The 18127-nt window shown below is 57.2% G+C and overlaps 9 protein-coding genes across 9 annotated transcripts; 4 read left to right on the forward strand and 5 right to left on the reverse strand.

Annotated features, from left to right (window-relative positions):
* Positions 1–192: 192 nt before the first annotated feature.
* On the forward strand, positions 193–992 carry CH63R_03760 (O-methyltransferase; the record flags this gene model as incomplete). The annotated part of the gene is made up of 2 exons (XM_018298735.1): positions 193–712; positions 781–992. 2 exons carry the CDS (start codon positions 193–195, stop codon positions 990–992), a joined length of 732 nt encoding a protein of 243 aa, XP_018159981.1.
* Positions 993–1651: 659 nt separating this feature from the next.
* CH63R_03761 (uncharacterized protein) lies at positions 1652–3791 on the forward strand (the record flags this gene model as incomplete). Its single annotated transcript, XM_018298736.1, has 2 exons — positions 1652–1957; positions 2034–3791. 2 exons carry the CDS (start codon positions 1652–1654, stop codon positions 3789–3791), a joined length of 2064 nt encoding a protein of 687 aa, XP_018159982.1.
* A 969-nt stretch (positions 3792–4760) lies between these two features.
* On the forward strand, positions 4761–5783 carry CH63R_03762 (Alcohol dehydrogenase GroES-like domain-containing protein; the record flags this gene model as incomplete). Its single annotated transcript, XM_018298737.1, has 1 exon — positions 4761–5783. One exon carries the CDS (start codon positions 4761–4763, stop codon positions 5781–5783), a length of 1023 nt encoding a protein of 340 aa, XP_018159983.1.
* A 427-nt stretch (positions 5784–6210) lies between these two features.
* On the reverse strand, positions 6211–7166 carry CH63R_03763 (Extracellular serine-rich protein; the record flags this gene model as incomplete). The annotated part of the gene is made up of 3 exons (XM_018298738.1): positions 6211–6523; positions 6585–6942; positions 7031–7166. 3 exons carry the CDS (start codon positions 7164–7166, stop codon positions 6211–6213), a joined length of 807 nt encoding a protein of 268 aa, XP_018159984.1.
* A 3290-nt stretch (positions 7167–10456) lies between these two features.
* Positions 10457–11509, reverse strand: CH63R_03764 (NAD dependent epimerase/dehydratase; the record flags this gene model as incomplete). The annotated part of the gene is made up of 1 exon (XM_018298739.1): positions 10457–11509. The coding sequence occupies one exon, from the start codon at positions 11507–11509 to the stop codon at positions 10457–10459; it is 1053 nt and encodes a 350-aa protein (XP_018159985.1).
* Positions 11510–12635: 1126 nt separating this feature from the next.
* Positions 12636–13313, reverse strand: CH63R_03765 (uncharacterized protein; the record flags this gene model as incomplete). Its single annotated transcript, XM_018298740.1, has 1 exon — positions 12636–13313. One exon carries the CDS (start codon positions 13311–13313, stop codon positions 12636–12638), a length of 678 nt encoding a protein of 225 aa, XP_018159986.1.
* Positions 13314–13879: 566 nt separating this feature from the next.
* CH63R_03766 (uncharacterized protein) lies at positions 13880–14342 on the reverse strand (the record flags this gene model as incomplete). The annotated part of the gene is made up of 2 exons (XM_018298741.1): positions 13880–14202; positions 14261–14342. The coding sequence occupies 2 exons, from the start codon at positions 14340–14342 to the stop codon at positions 13880–13882; spliced, it is 405 nt and encodes a 134-aa protein (XP_018159987.1).
* A 722-nt stretch (positions 14343–15064) lies between these two features.
* On the forward strand, positions 15065–17059 carry CH63R_03767 (60s ribosomal protein l19; the record flags this gene model as incomplete). Its single annotated transcript, XM_018298742.1, has 3 exons — positions 15065–15330; positions 15455–16895; positions 16991–17059. The coding sequence occupies 3 exons, from the start codon at positions 15065–15067 to the stop codon at positions 17057–17059; spliced, it is 1776 nt and encodes a 591-aa protein (XP_018159988.1).
* A 504-nt stretch (positions 17060–17563) lies between these two features.
* On the reverse strand, positions 17564–17896 carry CH63R_03768 (uncharacterized protein; the record flags this gene model as incomplete). Its single annotated transcript, XM_018298743.1, has 1 exon — positions 17564–17896. The coding sequence occupies one exon, from the start codon at positions 17894–17896 to the stop codon at positions 17564–17566; it is 333 nt and encodes a 110-aa protein (XP_018159989.1).
* Positions 17897–18127: the final 231 nt, after the last annotated feature.

Consider the following 18127-nt stretch of genomic DNA (forward strand, 5'->3'; position numbering starts at 1 on the left):
TCCCCAAGATACCCGGAGCCGTGACTATCGAGATGTACACCTCTTCCCCAGGACTCCCAGTAGTCAGTCATAACCACCCACCCACTCCCAGTTCCTCAAGAGCGTGCTTGTGCCATTCTGCTCATCTGAGCCAACAACTAATTCACGTTTCTCTACGGCTTGAAGCTGTGATTCCGGTTCCAAACCTCAATCATGTCCTTTTCTTCGCCCATCCACGCCCCGCAGCACATCCTGCAGCTCCTCTCCGAGCTACACGCCAAGTCCCTCGAACAGGAGGCCGCCATGTCCAAGACGGGCAAGGTCTTCTCGTCCGACGTCATGAACGACCTCGAGGACCGGCACCCGCGCGCGGACCCGGCGGACGAGTTCGACAGGCTCATGCTGGACAAGTTCGTCGCGCTGGACGAGGACAAGTGCCGCTTCGCGTACCAGCTCATCGGCGCCACGGGCGCCACCAACGTCGTCGAGGCCGGCACGAGCTTCGGCGTCAGCACCATCTACCTCGCCCTCGCCGTCGGCAGGGCCAAGGCCGCCACGGGCAAGGCCGGGACGGTCGTCGCGACGGAGAAGGAGGCGCGTAAGGCGGAGGTCGCGCGTGGGTACTGGGCGCGGTGCGGCGCGGAGGTCGAGGAGCAGATCGATCTTAGGGTGGGGGATCTGCTCGAGACCCTCAAGGAAGGGTTGCCGCTGGTTGATTTACTGCTGCTCGACAGTGAGTTTCTTCCACTGTGTTCCATTGAGGCAACCAAAACGACATTCAAGTACTCATTCGTCGTGTAGTATGGTCAGCCCTCGCTCTGCCGACGCTCAAAGTCATTCTCCCCCGTCTGCGGAAGGGCGCAGTGGTCCTGACGGACAACACCATATCCGGTGCTGAAGGGTACAAAGACCTGCTGTCGTTCCTGAGAGACCCGCAGAACGGCTTCCAGAACATGACTCTTCCGTTCACGAATGGGTTCGAGATGAGTGTTTACATGCCGGATTTGGAGTAGTGGAAGTCGAGTTGTCACAGGATGACAAAAGATGCATTTGCACATTGCTTCTTCTCCTCGCCAAATCTCAATACATGTAGCATACTTCGAATGAGGCCGAACTCTCTTCTTGAAAGGCTGCCCCCCGGGTGTATTTATGCGCTCATCAATATCAAGGGCAACATGCTGCGCCGAGTTCATACCGACAAGTAGGTATCTCGCATAATATTTGCCCCCAAAACATGTCACTTATCATGAAAAAGGAGAACAACGATGATTTCCCAGCCTGATGCTGCATGGTGAGAAATAGGGTGTCCAGAACCAGCCACGTATGCATGGTCAGCTATTTGTACGCGCATTTGGATGCAACATCCGACAGACACAATCCAGACATGGAGTTCCACGAAATACACTCATAGAGTCAGAGGCGTTCCATCCTGTCGCCTGACTAGGGAATGCGGCGTCCTTGATAGGCCGACAGCCGAGAAACCTGCAAGCCGTTTTGCCACACATATGCACCCATGTTGTTGTCCGCGGTCGACATCGAACGCAGCCTGATCTAAATATAACGCTGGACGAGTCGATCCGGCGGCTTCCAAGTCTACATAACGCAAACGATTCCCAGTGGCAACGAAGATGGAGTGGCCGCCGGCACCGCATCGAAGCCTCCAGCCGCAACAATGCAGAGTTCTCGGCAGACGGCGTACGGAGCCCTGCCCGTCGTCGACGACCATCAGATGGGCGCTGAATCCAAGATCGGCTCGGTGCCCGACTATCCCGAGGAGAAGCCTCAACGCCGTTCCCAGCCTCGGCCGCAGACTCTCGACAAGCCGTGGGTGACACGATGCAGACGGGTGATTGTCGACCTGGTTCTCGCGGCCTTGGCGTTGCTTTTCGGTGTATTCGGGCTCTGGGCGTACAGCGTGAACGGAAGCACCGCCGGGCCCGGGTCAACCGGCGTGATGCTGGTCAGGGTGTCTCAATACGTACGCTTCCCATAGGGTCGAAAGACTCTCTCCTTTCTTGTTGCCTCTCAAGCTGACAAAAGCATCCTCCACGTAGGCGCCCACCATCTTCCCTGTCCTCTTCGCTGCCATTGCCGGGGCGACGATGAAGAGCGTCGCGTCGTGGCGGATGCAGGCCAGTCAAGGCGCGACTCTCGGCTCGCTTGAACAGTGCCTTGGGAGTCAAACGATATCGCGGGCCTTCACGACGCAGATCAACCTTCGAACCTACAACTTGCTCGGCCTATCCATCGTCGCCCTCTGGTGTCTGTCTCCCTTGGGGAGTCAGGCGTCTCTCCGAGTGATATCCGTTATACCCAAGAGCGAAATCGACTTGAGGATGCTGAGCACCGTCGACACGTTTGGTGACTACAGTAGCGATTACACTATCCGAACAGTCGCGTCCGAAGGCGGTGAAGTTGTCGAAATGACTGTCCCTACCGCCGTGGTCACTTCCCTGATGGCGGTTAAGTTCCTGATGAGCCGCAACCAGGACATCTGGGGAAACGTACGTCTTCCCGCAATCGAAAACCTCGAGAAAGGCGGCAAGTCCGGCGGCGATTCCGGCTGGATCGAGCTTTTGGGCCACGACCCTATCGAGTACGCGTCTCTCATCGGCACGCCAGTGGCCAACCTGGCCACGAAAGGCAACACATCCTTTGTCCTTCCCGGCTCCTACTTGTCCCTCTCTTGCCCAACGATACGCCTCGTCTCGAATCAGACTGTTCTGAGTAACTGGACCAGCAACCCGCCAGCCATAATTCCGGAACTACACGAGAACCGGGCCGACTGCGAGTGGGCGATTGGAAAAAGTGCCTTACCCCAGTATCAGGTTGCTATCTCTCGTTCGTGTGGCGAACCGAAGGACCAGGTCATCACCGCTGAGCGGGTTCCAAACGCCCGAAAGCTCATATGGGAATCCAACTATCTACTAGATAACTATGACTATGAAAAGATCCCTCCCGTCATCAGCCGGGCCGAGTGCGACATGACCACGACGCACACTGAGACGCAGGTGACGTGCATCGAAAGCCTGTCCGGCGACTCGTCCGGGAGCATCTGTAACCCGCGCGCCGTCCGGCGCTCTCCCAATCCCCCGTTCCACGGCAACTGGACAGTCTTCGACAAGTCGTATGGCACGGATGCACCCGTGCTGGAGTCTCTCACCAATTTGTTCCCGCTCCTCGCGTTCTCCAACTTCACCCGACAACCGGTGCTCGTCTACCTGACGAACCCCTTCCGCGCGGTGGGGGGCGATGATCTTGGTCCGGTCTATAACACGACTGACCGGGCCACGTTCGAACTCTCCCTAGCGCAGATTTTTAACTCAATCCTCTACGTCGGGATCGATGGGCCAACATTTACGGGGTCGTTCAATAGATCAGACCCTGATCGAGGCACTCGTTCCAGCCATTACAACGGGTCAACCAGAGGGGGTGAATATGATCACATGCTCAACATCACCGGCGACGTGACCTCTCGGCACGACGTCGTCTACTGCGACCGGGCCTGGCTCGGCGTGCTCATAATCTCGTCCCTGGCCGCCTTCCTCTGCGCGATCGCGGGCGCCGTCCTGCGCATGATGACGCTCACGCCCGACGTGCTCGACTCGACGTCGATAGCTCTTCTGCACAACCGGGTCGGTGGACTGGAGGGCTCCTCTGGATGGTTGTCTGACGAATGGGTCAGGCACTTCAAGGACGCCAGGCTACGCCTCGGCGACGTCGAGCCGGCGGCCGAGGTTGGGCGGATTGGCCTGGCGACTCTGGACGACGGAGCCGTTGGCGTAGTAAAGAGTGGAAGGTATTACAACTGAAGACGATGCATTATTCTATGAGTGGAAAAACTCCGTTGGCTCTGCTGGGAGAAGAACTAAGTGGAGAGAGACAGTTGAGGGAGATCGTCTGCCTGTCAGAGAGGAAGCTTGAGTGGTTGGAACATCTCTAGGTCTCAGTAATGTAAGCAGCCATCAAACTCACCGAGAAGCAAGCACAGTAAATGAAGTTTCGGTAAGTGCTTTATGATATTGGAGCGGAATACGTAATGGGATCTCTATTTTTGAACGAGTGTTAGTTACAAAATACACGTACTAGGCTTCTTGGTAGGCAAGACGGCCGTCGATCTGCTAAGAGTAACAAGATTATCTAATTTGCACATTTACATTAAAACCAACTTAGATGTAACACACTTTAACTCTATGCCGTACCTTTACCAGTACGAGTTTCGTCCGGGTTGTAACACCGGACATTAACACAAGGCTCTTGTGCAGCCATTCGGGCCAATTGCTCACTTTCCATCACTCCGATGTCCGAGGGTTCTCGCGATTGGTGCCATCGCATACGTTAAACCTTCGCGGCATCCGGATCTTCCGGAGCGAGGGGGGTCCGTCCGAGTCGGTTGTCGACATTCCGCTTATCAATCACAACACACACGTCGTGAGCCATGTTGCCTATGGCGTCTTGAATTGCGTTTGTTTCCTTTCTCTGCACACACGCGCGCGCGTGTGTGTAAGCTGTTGGTTGCTTAGAAACGAACCTGTTGGAATAGACTTGCGCGCTCGGCCGTTTCGTCGCATCATGAAGGGGAATAAGTAGAGGTTCGATGCCCCATTGCCACGGTCTCTCACTCTTTGCTTCTCAACTTATCACTAGCTCACTCGGCACTCTTTCCACTGCAACATCTACATCGGACTCAACTTTCGAAACTCATACAATACCCCCGTATATACTTTGAAAAACACCAAGAAAAGGAACAAAAGCAACCCCCTTCTCACGACACCATCGCCATGCCTCACTCAGCCGCCATCCAACCCGCGGCCAAGGCGCCGCTGGAGGTTCAAGAGGTCGAGACCTCCCAGCCCGGCCCCCACGAGCTCCTCATCAAGAACGAACTCATCGCGCTCGTCCCCATCGACGCGAAACTGGCCAAGCTGGCCGTCTTCCCCCTCCAGTACCCGGTCATTCTCGGCTCCTCCTACGGCGGCACCGTGTCGGCCGTCGGCAGCGAGGTCACCGGCTTCAAGGTCGGCGACAGGGTCGCAGCCGCGCGCACCGGCGGCGAGTTCGGCAACAAGCTCGGCGCCTTCCAGAAGTACGTCATCGCCCGGGACGTGACGGCGAGCAAGCTGCCGGACAACGCCGACCTGCACGTCCCCGTCGGCCTGCTCGGCAACTTCAGCACCATCGTCGGCCTCTTCAACGTGCACCTCGGCCTCGACAGGCCCGACCCCGTCAACAAGGTGCCGTCCAAGGGCAAGAAGATCCTGGTCTACGGCGGCACGTCGAGCTTCGGCAGCTTCGCGACGCAGTACCTCACCCAGGCCGGGTACGATGTCGTCACCACGACGTCCCCGAAGCACAAGGACTTCGTCGCCAAGCTGGGTGCCGTCCACGTCGTCGACCACACCCGGCCGCAGGAGGCGGTCGTGAAGGACCTGGTCGCGCAGGGTCCCTACGACTACGTCGTCGACTCCATCTCCCTGAAGCCCACGTTCGACATCACGGCCCAGGTCGTCGCGGCGCAGGGCGGCGGGAAGATTTACGCGCTGCTGCCCCCCTCCGACCCTTCGGGCTTCCCCGAGGGCGTGGTCCCCGAGTTCGGATCCTGGTCGGTGTCGCTGATCCAGGACGAGAAGAACGCCGAACTGCTGAGGTGGGCGTACGGGACTTACTTCACCCAGGCCGTTTCCAACAACAAGATCCTCGGGCTTCCATCACAGAAGATCGATGGCGGGCTGGGCGGGCTGAACGAGGCGATTGAGGTGCTCTTCAAGGGAGTCAGTGGTCTGAAGGTCGTCATTGAGCCATAGGTTCGGGAGTCATGACATGTTTGAGCGGAATCTCGGCGGGTAGCTGAGTGGCATTTCAATCGGTTGCCTTGTCATCGAATGCCATTATCGTAAATAATATTACTGAATCAGTTAAAAAAAAGAAGCCGTATGAATCATCGAGGATCGTTTTGTCTGGCATTGTTTCCAGCTTGTCAAAAGTCTAGCAGCGAACTTGCTGTTGGTTTACGATCCTCTCATAACCCCAAACTTCAATAAGCCTGCTTCAAATAGCGGTATGATATATATATATATAAGATTGATATTACATACAAGTAGATTACCTCTTCCATTCGCCAACACTGCCAACCAAGCCACTTCCGCGGGACAGTGCCGAACCGGAGCATATCCTGGGCTGTGACTGAACTCCCTGAGCTTCCTGAGCTCGGCGGAAAACAATCAGAGGCCATTAAGCAGCTGGTGGGGCGGCCGGGGCTTCGGCCGGCGGCGCTGCGGCCGGATCTTGGGCCGGATTGGCCGGAGGAGCTGCGGGGGCCGGAGCCGCCGGGGCAGCCGGGGCAGCCGCAGGAGGCGCACCGCCTCCCGGGGGTGCGCCGCCGCCGCCGCCACCACCACCGCCTTGCTCCGCCGGTGCCGGTACAAAAGCCGCGTTCGCCAGCGGGATCTGCCCTACAGCGCCACCAGAGACGGCAGTCCCGTCGACGTTGGCCTTTGCTGCCGCCGCCAGCTTGGAGTACTGGACGACTTGGTTCGCGTTGGTGCTGTGGGACCGTGTTAGTGCTACTGTCCGCTGACCGTCCATTCGAGCGGGCCTCTACTCACGGGTTGATGACCAGGACCTGGCCCTCTTGGCAGTGCGGTCCGGTGGCGCAGTACAGGAACATGGGGTCGGCGCTCGTGATGGGCATGTTGAACGTGCCGACCATGGCCTGCCCGTCCTGGAACGGGATGTGGCCGCTGTGGATGGCCGCCGGGTTCTGCGCCTGGAGCGGCTGGCACGCGGAGCCCTCGGCGCTCTGCGTGACGGTGTGGTTGCCGTTGCTGAACTGGAACTGCACGACGTCGCCGACCTGGGCCTGGATCAGGTTCGGCACGAAGGTGTCCTGCGGGCCGCCGACCACGACGGGGATGAGCTGGTTGCCTTGAGGCGTCGCCGGTGGTGCTGCTGCTTGTCTCCTGACTGCGTTCGTCGTTCGTCAGCTACAACTTACTCGGCGGTCCAAGAGCGGACATTTTCGATTCCCAGGGATCGAGGGCAAGCAACTTACTCCTGAACGGGCGATGCGGAACACCCCCAACGACAGTACCATCGGCCGGGAAAGGGTCTCTCTTGGAGACGGGCTGGGGCATCGCGCTGACCGTGACAGCAGCAGCCATCAAGGCCCAAGCTGAGTTGACTCTCATGGTGAATGGAAAGAAAGAGAAAGTAGCGTTAGATTTTACGAGAAATGACTGAAGTGAACACTGCTCAACAGTGACTATCCCTGAAAATAGATTAAAGTGTGTAAGTGAGTGGAAGAGGCCGGTGTAAATTTGCGCGGCTGGTCCTCACTAGGAGGTGTCTTTTTGTCGAAGAGGAAGGAAAAGGAACAGGGAGAAAGGAAGGGAGACGGAGACAGACGACGAGACTAAAAGTTCGAGTAAGTCTAAATTTTGAATTATATTAGCATCCGGGCTCTAGCACATTGCCCATTCGGAAAACCCGCCTAGTCAAGGCTCAAGCCGCTTCTTGTACGGGGCTCGTCCAAGCAGGGGGAGGGAGGCGGCGCGTTCGTTACCAGTGATGATGGAAGTGCCGACACAGGGGAAGGGGGTCCAAGAAGACTCAGCGCAGCAGCCAAGACGAACTGCTCCCCGGCGGTGACGATGATGATGCCTGCCACCTGGGGCAGTCGATGAGGCTCGTGCTGCCAAGCTGTCTGATGATGTTCCGTGACGGTTTGAGGCTCCGATGGGCGATACCCCTTCGGGGAGCCAGAGGTTCACGCCTAATGGGCGGCGATCTGGCGGGAGATCATGTCGATTGGATCGCCGCCCATCCCTTCTCTCCACCAGACAGGGGGTGGGAGGCCTGGATAGATGGGTTCATGGGATGGCGTAAGTCTGTGTTTCCGAGCTGCCATGTGCGTGGGGCCGAGGTGGGCAGATTGGTTGTGATGGAGCCAATAGATAGATGATATATGGGAGGGCTGGTTGGTTTGTCGTTCGGGAGTTTTCCATGTTTCACATCGACCTCAGGTTCGTTCTCTCTGGACACTGGTGTGGAGCATCTCGCCTCTTGTCTCTTGTCTGTTGTCACGGCTTGTCATGGCATGTGTATGTAAGTAGGTGAGTGGTGTTGGTTCTGTGAGTCTGTCCGTTTGCAGACGACAGGGGGCCCTTCTGACACCCCAAACACACTGGGGGCATCCCTCCCCACCACCTCCTCAGCTCTTGTTCCTCTCGAGTCCGTCCTCGGCAGTAAGCGTCGGCAGAGAAGCCAGCTGGCTTGATTTGCCCGCTGAGTTATACTCTGCCCAACGCCGGGACGAAACAACCTCCCCCTGCCAGAGATGAGACGAAAAGAAATTTCTTCCACGGTCGGCGATGATCCGAATGGGCTTAGGCTTCCTCTCTCGCACGCGCGCGCGCGGTTCGGCCGGTCCAAAGACGCCTTGTGACCCCCTCTTGACCCCCATCTTTTTTAAAAAAAAAGGTAGTTGTTGAAGAGAGAAAGTTGAAAACGTGGACGGAGCCCCCATGAACCAACGGCCCTGAACGATCGACGTTCATGGGCGTGTCACTTTCGTCCTGCCAACTGCACAATCAGTGCCATCACTCTAACCCAAAAAGACGCGTCGACATTACGTCCTTGTTGCCCTTGACTTGGAGAGCTGCGACAGACTGTCAAGGACATGGGATGGGATACGATGGGAGGGGGTTTCCAGTGTGAAAGCAAGCTGCCATCTCACCCTTCGAACTCCCATCATCGCATCTGCCCCGCCCCGTCCAAACCTCCTGCAGGAGAGAGTCTGAGTCTGAGAGTCTGAGAGTCTGAGACACGCTCACACAACAAACACTGGACACGGTTGAATCTCGGGCTTTCCTGTCGCACTCTTTCTTGGTGTCGGTTTTCTCCAATGTTTGTTCTTCGTTGTTGGGGAGTCCCTTGTCACAGCCACGGGGTCAAGCTGGCAACTAATGCGCAGCCATGCGCATGATTCTCTTGTCCGATCGGAAACTGGAGGTGACGAATGACGCTTGAGTGGGCTATCTGGCTGGTTGGTTGGTTGGTTGGTTTGTAAGTCGATTGCATCCGTCGTCGCCCGAATCTGGCATTCTGCTTCCGGCCGGTACGATCTGATCTCCGTCAACGACTCCGAGAGGACCGGGGCCCTCAACATACTGCCCATCTTTGGCCCAACTGGCCCAGCTTTTCAGCAACGACACTTTCTTATGCGCTGGGTGCGATGTTTCGACATCCCAAAGACGTTCTTGCTTGATGTTATCAACTGCAGATGCCAAACTTGCATCCACCATAGCGCCGATGACAGTAAACCAGGGTATCTTTGTATGATGAACCTGGAGTCGTGAATATCTCAACACATTTCATACTGACTATGGATGACTTGTCCCCCGCAAAAGCCTAGCATAGTCAGTCAGCGAAATGGGAATCGGAGACGCGTTCCGAGCTCCCCCAGTTACAGGCACCACGACCTGGTGGACCCCTCCTGGTCCATCCATCTCGAGCACACGAAGCATTGAGCGTTGCGTGGCCGGGAGGACCGGGGGCCAAGGAGGCTCTGTTCCTCCCATGTGAAGTCTAACAACCGATTGGACAATCTGATAATGGACCCCTCGATGGCTTGGAAGTAGTTGATGTGTGGACTCAAGTCCGACTGAGATGCCATCTGCTGACTGGCCCCCATCCATTTCGATCCTTAATCCATCTCAACTCCCCAAGAGCAACGATGGACCTCAGCCGACTTTTGGCCAACCACGCCGAGATGCAGTGGAGGCTGTCTCGTCGGGAGCCCAGGAAGCCGTCCATGCTGGCCGCAAAAGATGCGATGACGTTTCTCAGGTAGATTGCATCTGGACGCAAAGCGTGATGGACGGTGGACACGTTCGGCCTTGGTGACGAACGACTCAAGGGACCATGAAACATGAGTTGTATCTGGGTCTCAAGTCGATTAGGCATAGGTAGAGAGGGTGCACCTGGGGCATTCCGACAGAATTCCGACGTTCCGATATTTCAAGGATACTGAAAGTGAGGCGAGCATCTCAGGTCCGCACACAGATTATCCCCTCTCTCACGACGGCGACGAAGACCAACCGTTCTCATACCAATCCATTCAGAAGGATGGCAAGCCTACTTGTTTACTGTGTTAAAAAAGTCGACATTTCAACTGACAAGCCGTGTTACATTGCCCTAGCAATGCTCCCCGGATGACAAGCAGCTCTGACATGCGCAACAGATACGATAAACAACCACGAATCCAGTGAATCAAACTCGTTGGAGTTGGTGCCCTTGCTCCAGTGACTAAAACTGACGGCGTTTTCGTTGCACGATTATTGACTCTATTGATCTACAATATCACTGACAATCCAATAGGTGACGCCCATCAACAGGAGTCTGACATGGCCCGATGAACTAACTCACATCGCACGTCATGGCGGTCCCATGAACCACCGACACCCCCTCCCTGATTCCTTCACGCCAATGCGGGCTTCGTCCAGGCCTTCAGATACCCGTCGACCCGGCTGATGTTCTCGTGCCCGGCCGCCTTGGTCGCCTCGTACGCCAGACGGTAGACGTGGATCGACTCGGAGAACAGCGGGCGGCGGTGCCTCCACCCGGTCAGCCGCGTGAGCTTCGTCGAGTCCGTCCACTGGGGGAAGTTGATGATGCCCGGCGGCCACGGGTCCTCGCCCTCCTTCAGCGCCCCGGGCTCGACGTACTCCAAGCCGCCCGCGATCGCGTACTCCCCCGCCAGCGCCCGCGCCACCTCGTCGACCGTCTCGTACCGCTGCGCCGAGATGTTGAAGACGTGGCCCTCGACCCCGGCCCGGTCCGGGTGCGCGGCGATGGCGACGTAGGCCTCGGCGCAGTCGTCCACGTGGAGGGCGTGCACGATGGTGTTGGGCGGCGTCGGCAGGAGGAGCGGCCTCCCCTCGGCGGCCGCCTTGGCCGCGACGTCGAAGAAGGCCTTGTAGAAGCTCGAGGTGCGGCCGTAGACGTTGGTGGGCCGGACGAGGACGGGGGAGAAGACGTCCGAGTGGTCAAAGATCTTCCTGGCGTAGGTCGCCCGGTTGGCCAGGAAGGGGATTGGGTTCAGGGGGGACTCCTCCGTGTGCGGCGCCAGGCCGGGGGCTCCGTGGTAGTGCGGGCCGACGCCGTAGTCCTTGCAGCCGGAGCTGAAGATGACGAGCGGCTTCCGGCCGGCCGCGGAGCTGGCTGCGCCCAGGGTCCGGAGGAGCTGGACCGTGTTCTGGTAGTGAGCGACGTAGTCGGCGAGACTCTCCGTGACCGAGACGATGGCGTCGAGGGTCGCGGGGAGGTGGCCCTGGATCGTTGCGTGGGCGGCGCGGTCGTCGATGGCGCCGATGACGGGGACGATCTCCTCCTGGGCGAGCGCCGTGGCCGCCGAGAGAGACCGGACGAGGCCGTACGTCGTCCACCCGGCCGCGACGAAAGCGCGCGCGACGGCGTTGCCGATGTAGCCGTTCGCGCCGGTGACAAAGACTGTCTTGGGCGCCGTTGTCATTGTAACTTGATTATGAGGTCTCGATGGCTTTGTTTTGTTAGACTCATCCTGTCCCCCGGCTTCAGGTCTTTTATACAATGGCTTTTTCGTCCTGCCCCCCCTCTCTCGCTGATATCAGACAGTTGAGTGCCCGTGTTGGTAGGTCTCAAATGACGGAATCTAAATCGCGGGCTATCAGCGATATTGAGTAGTGCAAAGGCGGCCCAATATTCACACCGACTTGCAGCTGGCTGCCCTCTTGTAGTATTTCCATTGGATGCTCCTAGGCATGCGATCCATCGCCTTCTCTTGGAGTGGAACGCCCTCCCCTGGGAGTGAGTCCAGACTAGTTCTGACGCATTGTGCAGCGGATGGGGGTTCATGCAGCAGGCAACTCAATCGTTTCACTTGGTTCATCATTGGCTCAGGAGTCAGGACGAATCGAAGCCGTCGATCGCTCAGGGATATCCCCTTGCGTGGGGTGAAAACGTCATGGGTGTTGCTCGACGATTTCTAAGCACGGAGGAAACCCAAGGCGTTCCTGTGCTTGTTGGGCGATTTGGTTTAGTCAGGCGGTGGAACTACACTCGTCAACCCCGTTTGTACGAGATGAGGCAGTTGAACTGTGCTTTTATTTGAATATTCTATATTCTACATGTTCCGATTTAAATCAGGTCCTGGTTCTCCATGCATCTTGGTCCCCCGCCCACTCACAAACCACTTGTGAGCAGACGGCTGCCGTGTCCGTGGTCCTTGATGACAAAATGTCAAGCCCCCGAGATGAAGCTTGGTTTTATTAAAGCAAGGGGTCGTCATGATGGCTCTCATGGCTACCTGGTGGATGTTACCGCCCATGGCGATGCTTATGATACTGGTCAAGATGTAATGACTGCAAAATGGCCCGAGTGAAGAAATGTGAAGCATTTACGATTGTCAAAACATGGTATCTCGTATGTAAACATCATCGCCGCTGGTCAAACTCGCAAGCTAAAACTCAAGCACGCAACATGATTCCTCGTAGCAACAGAAACGCTGGTATCATAACTCCCCAACCCGAAATGCGACGTTTCGCCGACATCCCAACTTCTGCCCTCCTACCCAAAGTCAAACAACTCTCGCAATAAAATGCCGCCCCTCTTTCCCCGCGTCAAGGAACCATCACGACAAATACCCAGAAGGCTAGCAGACCAATCACCACCGGACCTTGACGAATGCTTGGCACGCTGAAGGTCTTGGAGGACGAGCCGGCAAAGATGACGAAGCGGTCGCCGGTCGATTTGGGTGGCAGGCTCGTCCGCGTCGGTACCGCCGAGGTCGGGGCGTTGGCGTTGGCAGACGGACTGATCGGGCCGGTCGGGATGCCTTGCCCGAAGTTGCCGTCGAGTGGAATCCTTCCGGACCTTGCTCCGGTAGGACGGCTGACTTCGGCGGGCGACTGGTTCGGCTGTGCGCCTCCTCCTCCTCCTCCTGGCCCCCCTGGTACACCTCCATCCGGGCTGGCAGTAGGAGCAGGATCTCGGTTCTGGCCATCTGATGAGGGATCAAGCAATATCCTGCCAGGTGGGTTTGATTCGGGATTTGAGGAGGGGCCTGGAGATGCCGCTGGAGGTGCAATCGTCGGACGTGACCCATCCACGAGCCATGGACAGCCGTCTTCTTGTGTCATGTCGATGATGATGGTCCTCACGGGGGCCATCACGGTGTAAGTGACGGACGGCACTGGCGTGGCTCCGATCTCGCAGCCATTCTCTCGCGGGCTGATGTGCGGGGCTGCGAGGACGAGAGGGAGGAGGACGGAAAGGAGTATTGTTAGTGCCGTATGCATCGTGTGTAATGCAGTGAAGCTCGATGGGAATGTTCATGGGTTGATGATCTGATCTGAGAGCTTTGTAAGAGGTTTTTGGATGAATTGATGGGAGATGTCTGTTTCTCTCTCTCTCACTCTGTCTCTCTCTGTCCAACTGAGACCACTTGCTCGATGTCCGGTCACCAGATGACTTCTTATAAATCGATGGGCATCGTGTAACTCACTCGTCCACTTTCTAGCTACACGAAACACCAAGACCCGGCTCTTTGGGTAGCGGCTGGCTGCATGCGGCGATGGCTTCTTCCTTTGCACAAGAAGCCTCGAAGCTACCCCTCCAACGCCAACCGCAACCCCCTTAAGTCTGGTGAGGGTATCAACGTCATCGAAATAGATCAGATACAGGGGGGGGGGGATTCCCCATGAACTGAAGAATCTCCCCATCGAAAACGGACTGTTCAAGCGCTCGGAAGGCCTTTTCCTGCGATACCGAGACATGGGAAAGTCTTGGCGGCTCACTCGGTTAACCTAACGCCTAGCGGGGAAAGATGCAAAATGCCACCAAAGGGAAAAATAAGCTTCTTATTTCACCATGTCTCAACTGTTCCGGGAATGGCTTCATATCGCAGGTAGCACAAGGCGTTCGCCTCATTTGGTCGGCGGTCCGTGTCCTTGTCTCGGGCGCCTGGGGGGGCTGCATACTTTCTGTCCAAGGAACCTGCCGGGTTGAGCTCGATCGTCTTGTCATTTGCCTTTTTCGAAAAGGTCAAGAGCAGAGAGGAGAAGGTGAAGAAGAGTCCAAAGGATCCCGAGGACCAGGCTCGCGGTGCCCGTATGATCGACCGCTCAAGTTTTCGCCAGCTGATCGACCGCAGATGCAGATGATGAGAGACAATGAAGCCTGGTGTATCTGACAGGGTTTGGGTTGCCGGGATTGTTATCTTCCAGCTAGCCTTTCTCAGACCGACCTCTCTCTCTCCAGCGGCTAATGGCAAGTTCCTGCACGTCCGTTTTGGCGTAGCTTGCTTTTGGGAGAGCAATTTGTGCCATCGTGATGGAAGCTTCGCAGAAATGGTATTGAGCATACAAAGACGACTCGATAGAAGAGGTGGAGTTTGCCGCAACAACACACCCTGCTCAAGTGAACATAACACTACTGGATCGAGCACCATCGCCGACGTGGCGGAGTCAACATGTCTGAAGCCGTCAATGGAAGCACCTTCAGCCGTGGGTTGAACGGAGCCTCAATCTCAGCCCTCTGCATAAGTTGGGCTTGGTTCGACGTTAGCCTCGGAAATAGTGCAAAGCTACACGATGACCGTTTTCAGTCAACAATTGGGTCAAGATCGCAATGTCTTGGCTCCTTTGGCCGTTGTTAGTCTACACCTTTCCCGCCCCGGTTGCGTTCCTTCGAGTCCGTCAGGCCCCCCCCCCCCTCCCCTCCCCTCCCCATTATGCCAAACCCCAATCCCAAAAAGGGAGAGACAGTTCTAGATCGCGCAGAGAGAGACGGAGGGGGAGGCGAGTGACATTCTGTTTCAAGAAAATATGGGAATCCTACAAGACCCCCCTTTGCCAGACGTCCAAGGTATTCCCGAAACTGCATACCAACGACAATGTGCTAAACTAGACAAGATCTTCAACTCACCTCTTGTTGTCTGTCTTTTTTATTTTATTTTTCGGTCCTTTACACAAGTTTCTTTCCATCAGTGTCGTTTCCCCTCGCCCGTCGGTCCGTCCGGCACAAAAACAAACAAAAAACGATTTCCAAGATGCAAAGCCTGCTATGGACCTGCGTCCTCTCCCTCCTGTTATGGGTTGGTGTGGGAAACGCCGAGTGTGTCTTCCCCGACGAGAATGGCAATCTGCCGAAGCAGCACATCGTGGTCATCGACCGCATCCCCGTCCATCTGAGCGCCGCCATCTGCTCCAACACCACCATCAGCGTCGCTGGAACAACGGTGCCAGTGACGAATGCCCCGACGGTATTGCTCACCGACTTTATTGTCGAGAACACAATCACGCTCACTTCAACACTGTAAGTAGAGGGGGAGGAGGGGGGGGGGGGGGGGGCTGGTGAAAGCCCAACAACTCCCTAAATCCTCGCACCTTTCTTTGCATATCGAAATACGGAGGAAGTATTTGGACTAACTCGCACACAGGAGCCCAATCACACCTTTCAATGGCCTATTCACAACCATCACCCGAGGAGTGCCTCAGGGCTCTTCTACCTCCACCATCACCCTCGACCCTCAAGATGGCTCTGACCTTGGGACACAGATCGTCCTGCAACCTCTCCCCTCAGATTGGCAAGGCCCATTCAACCCCATACAGACGCGCTTGATCATCCCTTGGGGGGTTTCAACCACGCCGTCAGTCTACGATTCGGGGCCGTCTGCGCCTGGTCTCGGCGGCGAGACCGCGTTCCCCCGGAGCCTCATCGTCATCACGGCGCCCTGGACCGGCTCTGTCACGAACACCGTCTTGCTCCCGCCTCGGCGGAGTGACGAGGTGGGCACGCGGATCCTCTTGACGCCGGCCTCTGAACCCTTCACGGGGTCGTTGACAGCAGTTACGCAGCCGTGGACCGGCATGGTACCCACGACAATCACTCTTCCAGCTCGTGGGACAGACACGATTGGCACGGAACTCGTGTTGACGCCGATAGACCCCTCCGCCCCCACCGATCCGCCTCTCGCCCGTTCCTTCACAACAATGACAGGCGTCTGGACAGGAACAGCGCTGTCGACTGTGGACCTGCCTCCGGCTGGTGGTGATGATAGTATCGGAACCCGTATCCTTCTCAGGCCCACCACCGAAGGAGGTGAAAGTGATCCCGCGCCGTCTCCTCGTCTCTTTATTGATATCACGGGTACCGGGACCGGAACCGATCCCACCACCATAACGATCCCGCCAGCTGAAACGGGGACGTTGACAATCGCCACCCGGCTGATCCTCAACCCGGCCACGACTCCGGGCTCAGCTGGCATCACGGGGAGCAGCAACAGACCCCTCGACCCCTTTGGTCGGCTCTTCATCCCGCCCGAAACTGGCACCGACGATCGCTTCATCACAATCACGTCGACCACGACCGGTGCGGATCCCACCACTCTGACCCTCCTGCCCACCGAGATCGGTGGTACGGGCACTGTGATCGTGTTCGACACGCTGACCGTCACCGTCACCGCTCCCACCGGGGGACTCGGCCTCCAGACCCTGCTGCCAACAAGCGGCGGATCGGTCGTCTCGACCACGACCCCGGGGGGCCCCATCAACCCTGCCGAGTTGGTTGACGGTGATTCGAGCGCAGTGTCGTCCTCGAGTGGCCTGACCAGCGGTCCCGTTGGCAACAACATCCTCACAAGCCCTGAGGGAGGATCAGGCACCAATCCGGTGCCGGACATCACCAGCACCCCTTTCACCCAGCCTGCTCTCCTCACGAGTGATCCGGACGTCCCAGCCACTTCGACCACGACGGATCCCGGCCTGCCTCGGCTGCTTTTGACCACGACCTCCAGTGCCCCAGCCACATCGGACTCTGATCCCCCAATCGAGCCGTTTGAGTTTCCCGATGATGAAGTTGTCACTGACCTCAGCTCTTCTGTCACTGACCTCAGTTCTGCTGTCACCTCGACCACCACCACCGCCACCACCCCTCTAGGTCGCATGTTGGATACCTCTACTGATTCTGTTTCTAGCACCGGAGCCGCTTCGACAACAACAACAACAGCCACTACTTCAAGTGGACCTTCAGACGACCCGAATAACAACTCTTTGCTGGATCCCAGTTCCGGGGTGGCGTCAACGTCGACAACTACGCCGGGAGTTTTCCCCAACTCCTTCACCTCAACTACCAGCGGCGGTGCCGACCCCGCCAGTCTCGTCTCCTCGATCGAGTCCACCGGCTCCCCGAGTTCCGGCGCTTCGGTCCCTCCCAGTTCTACCGGGGCCATCACCTCCACTGTCCCGGACGTGCTTCCAGACACCCTCCGTACTCAAAGTAGCAGCACCGAGACAACCAGCGCAGCTACTGTTCCTGTCTCGAGCGCGTCTTCCACGGTTCAGGGTCCCCTTTCTTCGGGAGTCCCCTCGTCCACCGGCGTGCTTCCCAACTCACTCCTCACGACATCCACTGCTGAGACGTCAGCGATCCCGACATCCGCGTCCCAGGCGTCCTCTTCTTCAGACATCTCTACGTCAACCGGCCTACTTCCCAATTCGCTCCTCACGACATCCAGTACTGAGACGTCGGCGATCCAGACATCCGCTTCTCAGACGCCATCCTCTTCAGACATCTCTATATCGACCAGCCTGCTTCCCAACTCGCTCCTCACGACATCCACTACTGAGACGTCAACGGTCCAGACATCCGCGTCCCAGGCGTCCTCTTCTTCAGACATCTCTACGTCAACCAGCGCATTTCCCAACTCACTCCTCACAACATCCACTGAGACGTCAACAGTCCAGACATCCGCGTCCCAGGCGTCCTCTTCTTCAGACATCTCTACGTCAACCAGCGCATTTCCCAACTCACTCCTCACAACATCCACTGAGACGTCAACGGTCCAGACATCCGCATCCCAGGCGTCCTCTTCGTCAGACATCTCTACGTCGACTAGCCTGCTTCCCAACTCACTCCTCACGACATCCAGTACTGAGACGTCGGCGATCCAGACATCCGCTTCTCAGACGCCATCCTCTTCAGACATCTCTACATCGACCAGCCTGCTTCCCAACTCTCTCATCTCAACTTCCACAAGCCAAACACCCTCTTCATCTGGAGCAGAAACGTCTACTAGCATATCTCCCGGCCCAGTTGTCTCGACTTCCACGGA

This window comes from Colletotrichum higginsianum, chromosome 3, assembly GCF_001672515.1.
Source record: "Colletotrichum higginsianum IMI 349063 chromosome 3, whole genome shotgun sequence".
NCBI classification, from domain to species: Eukaryota; Fungi; Ascomycota; class Sordariomycetes; order Glomerellales; family Glomerellaceae; genus Colletotrichum; species Colletotrichum higginsianum.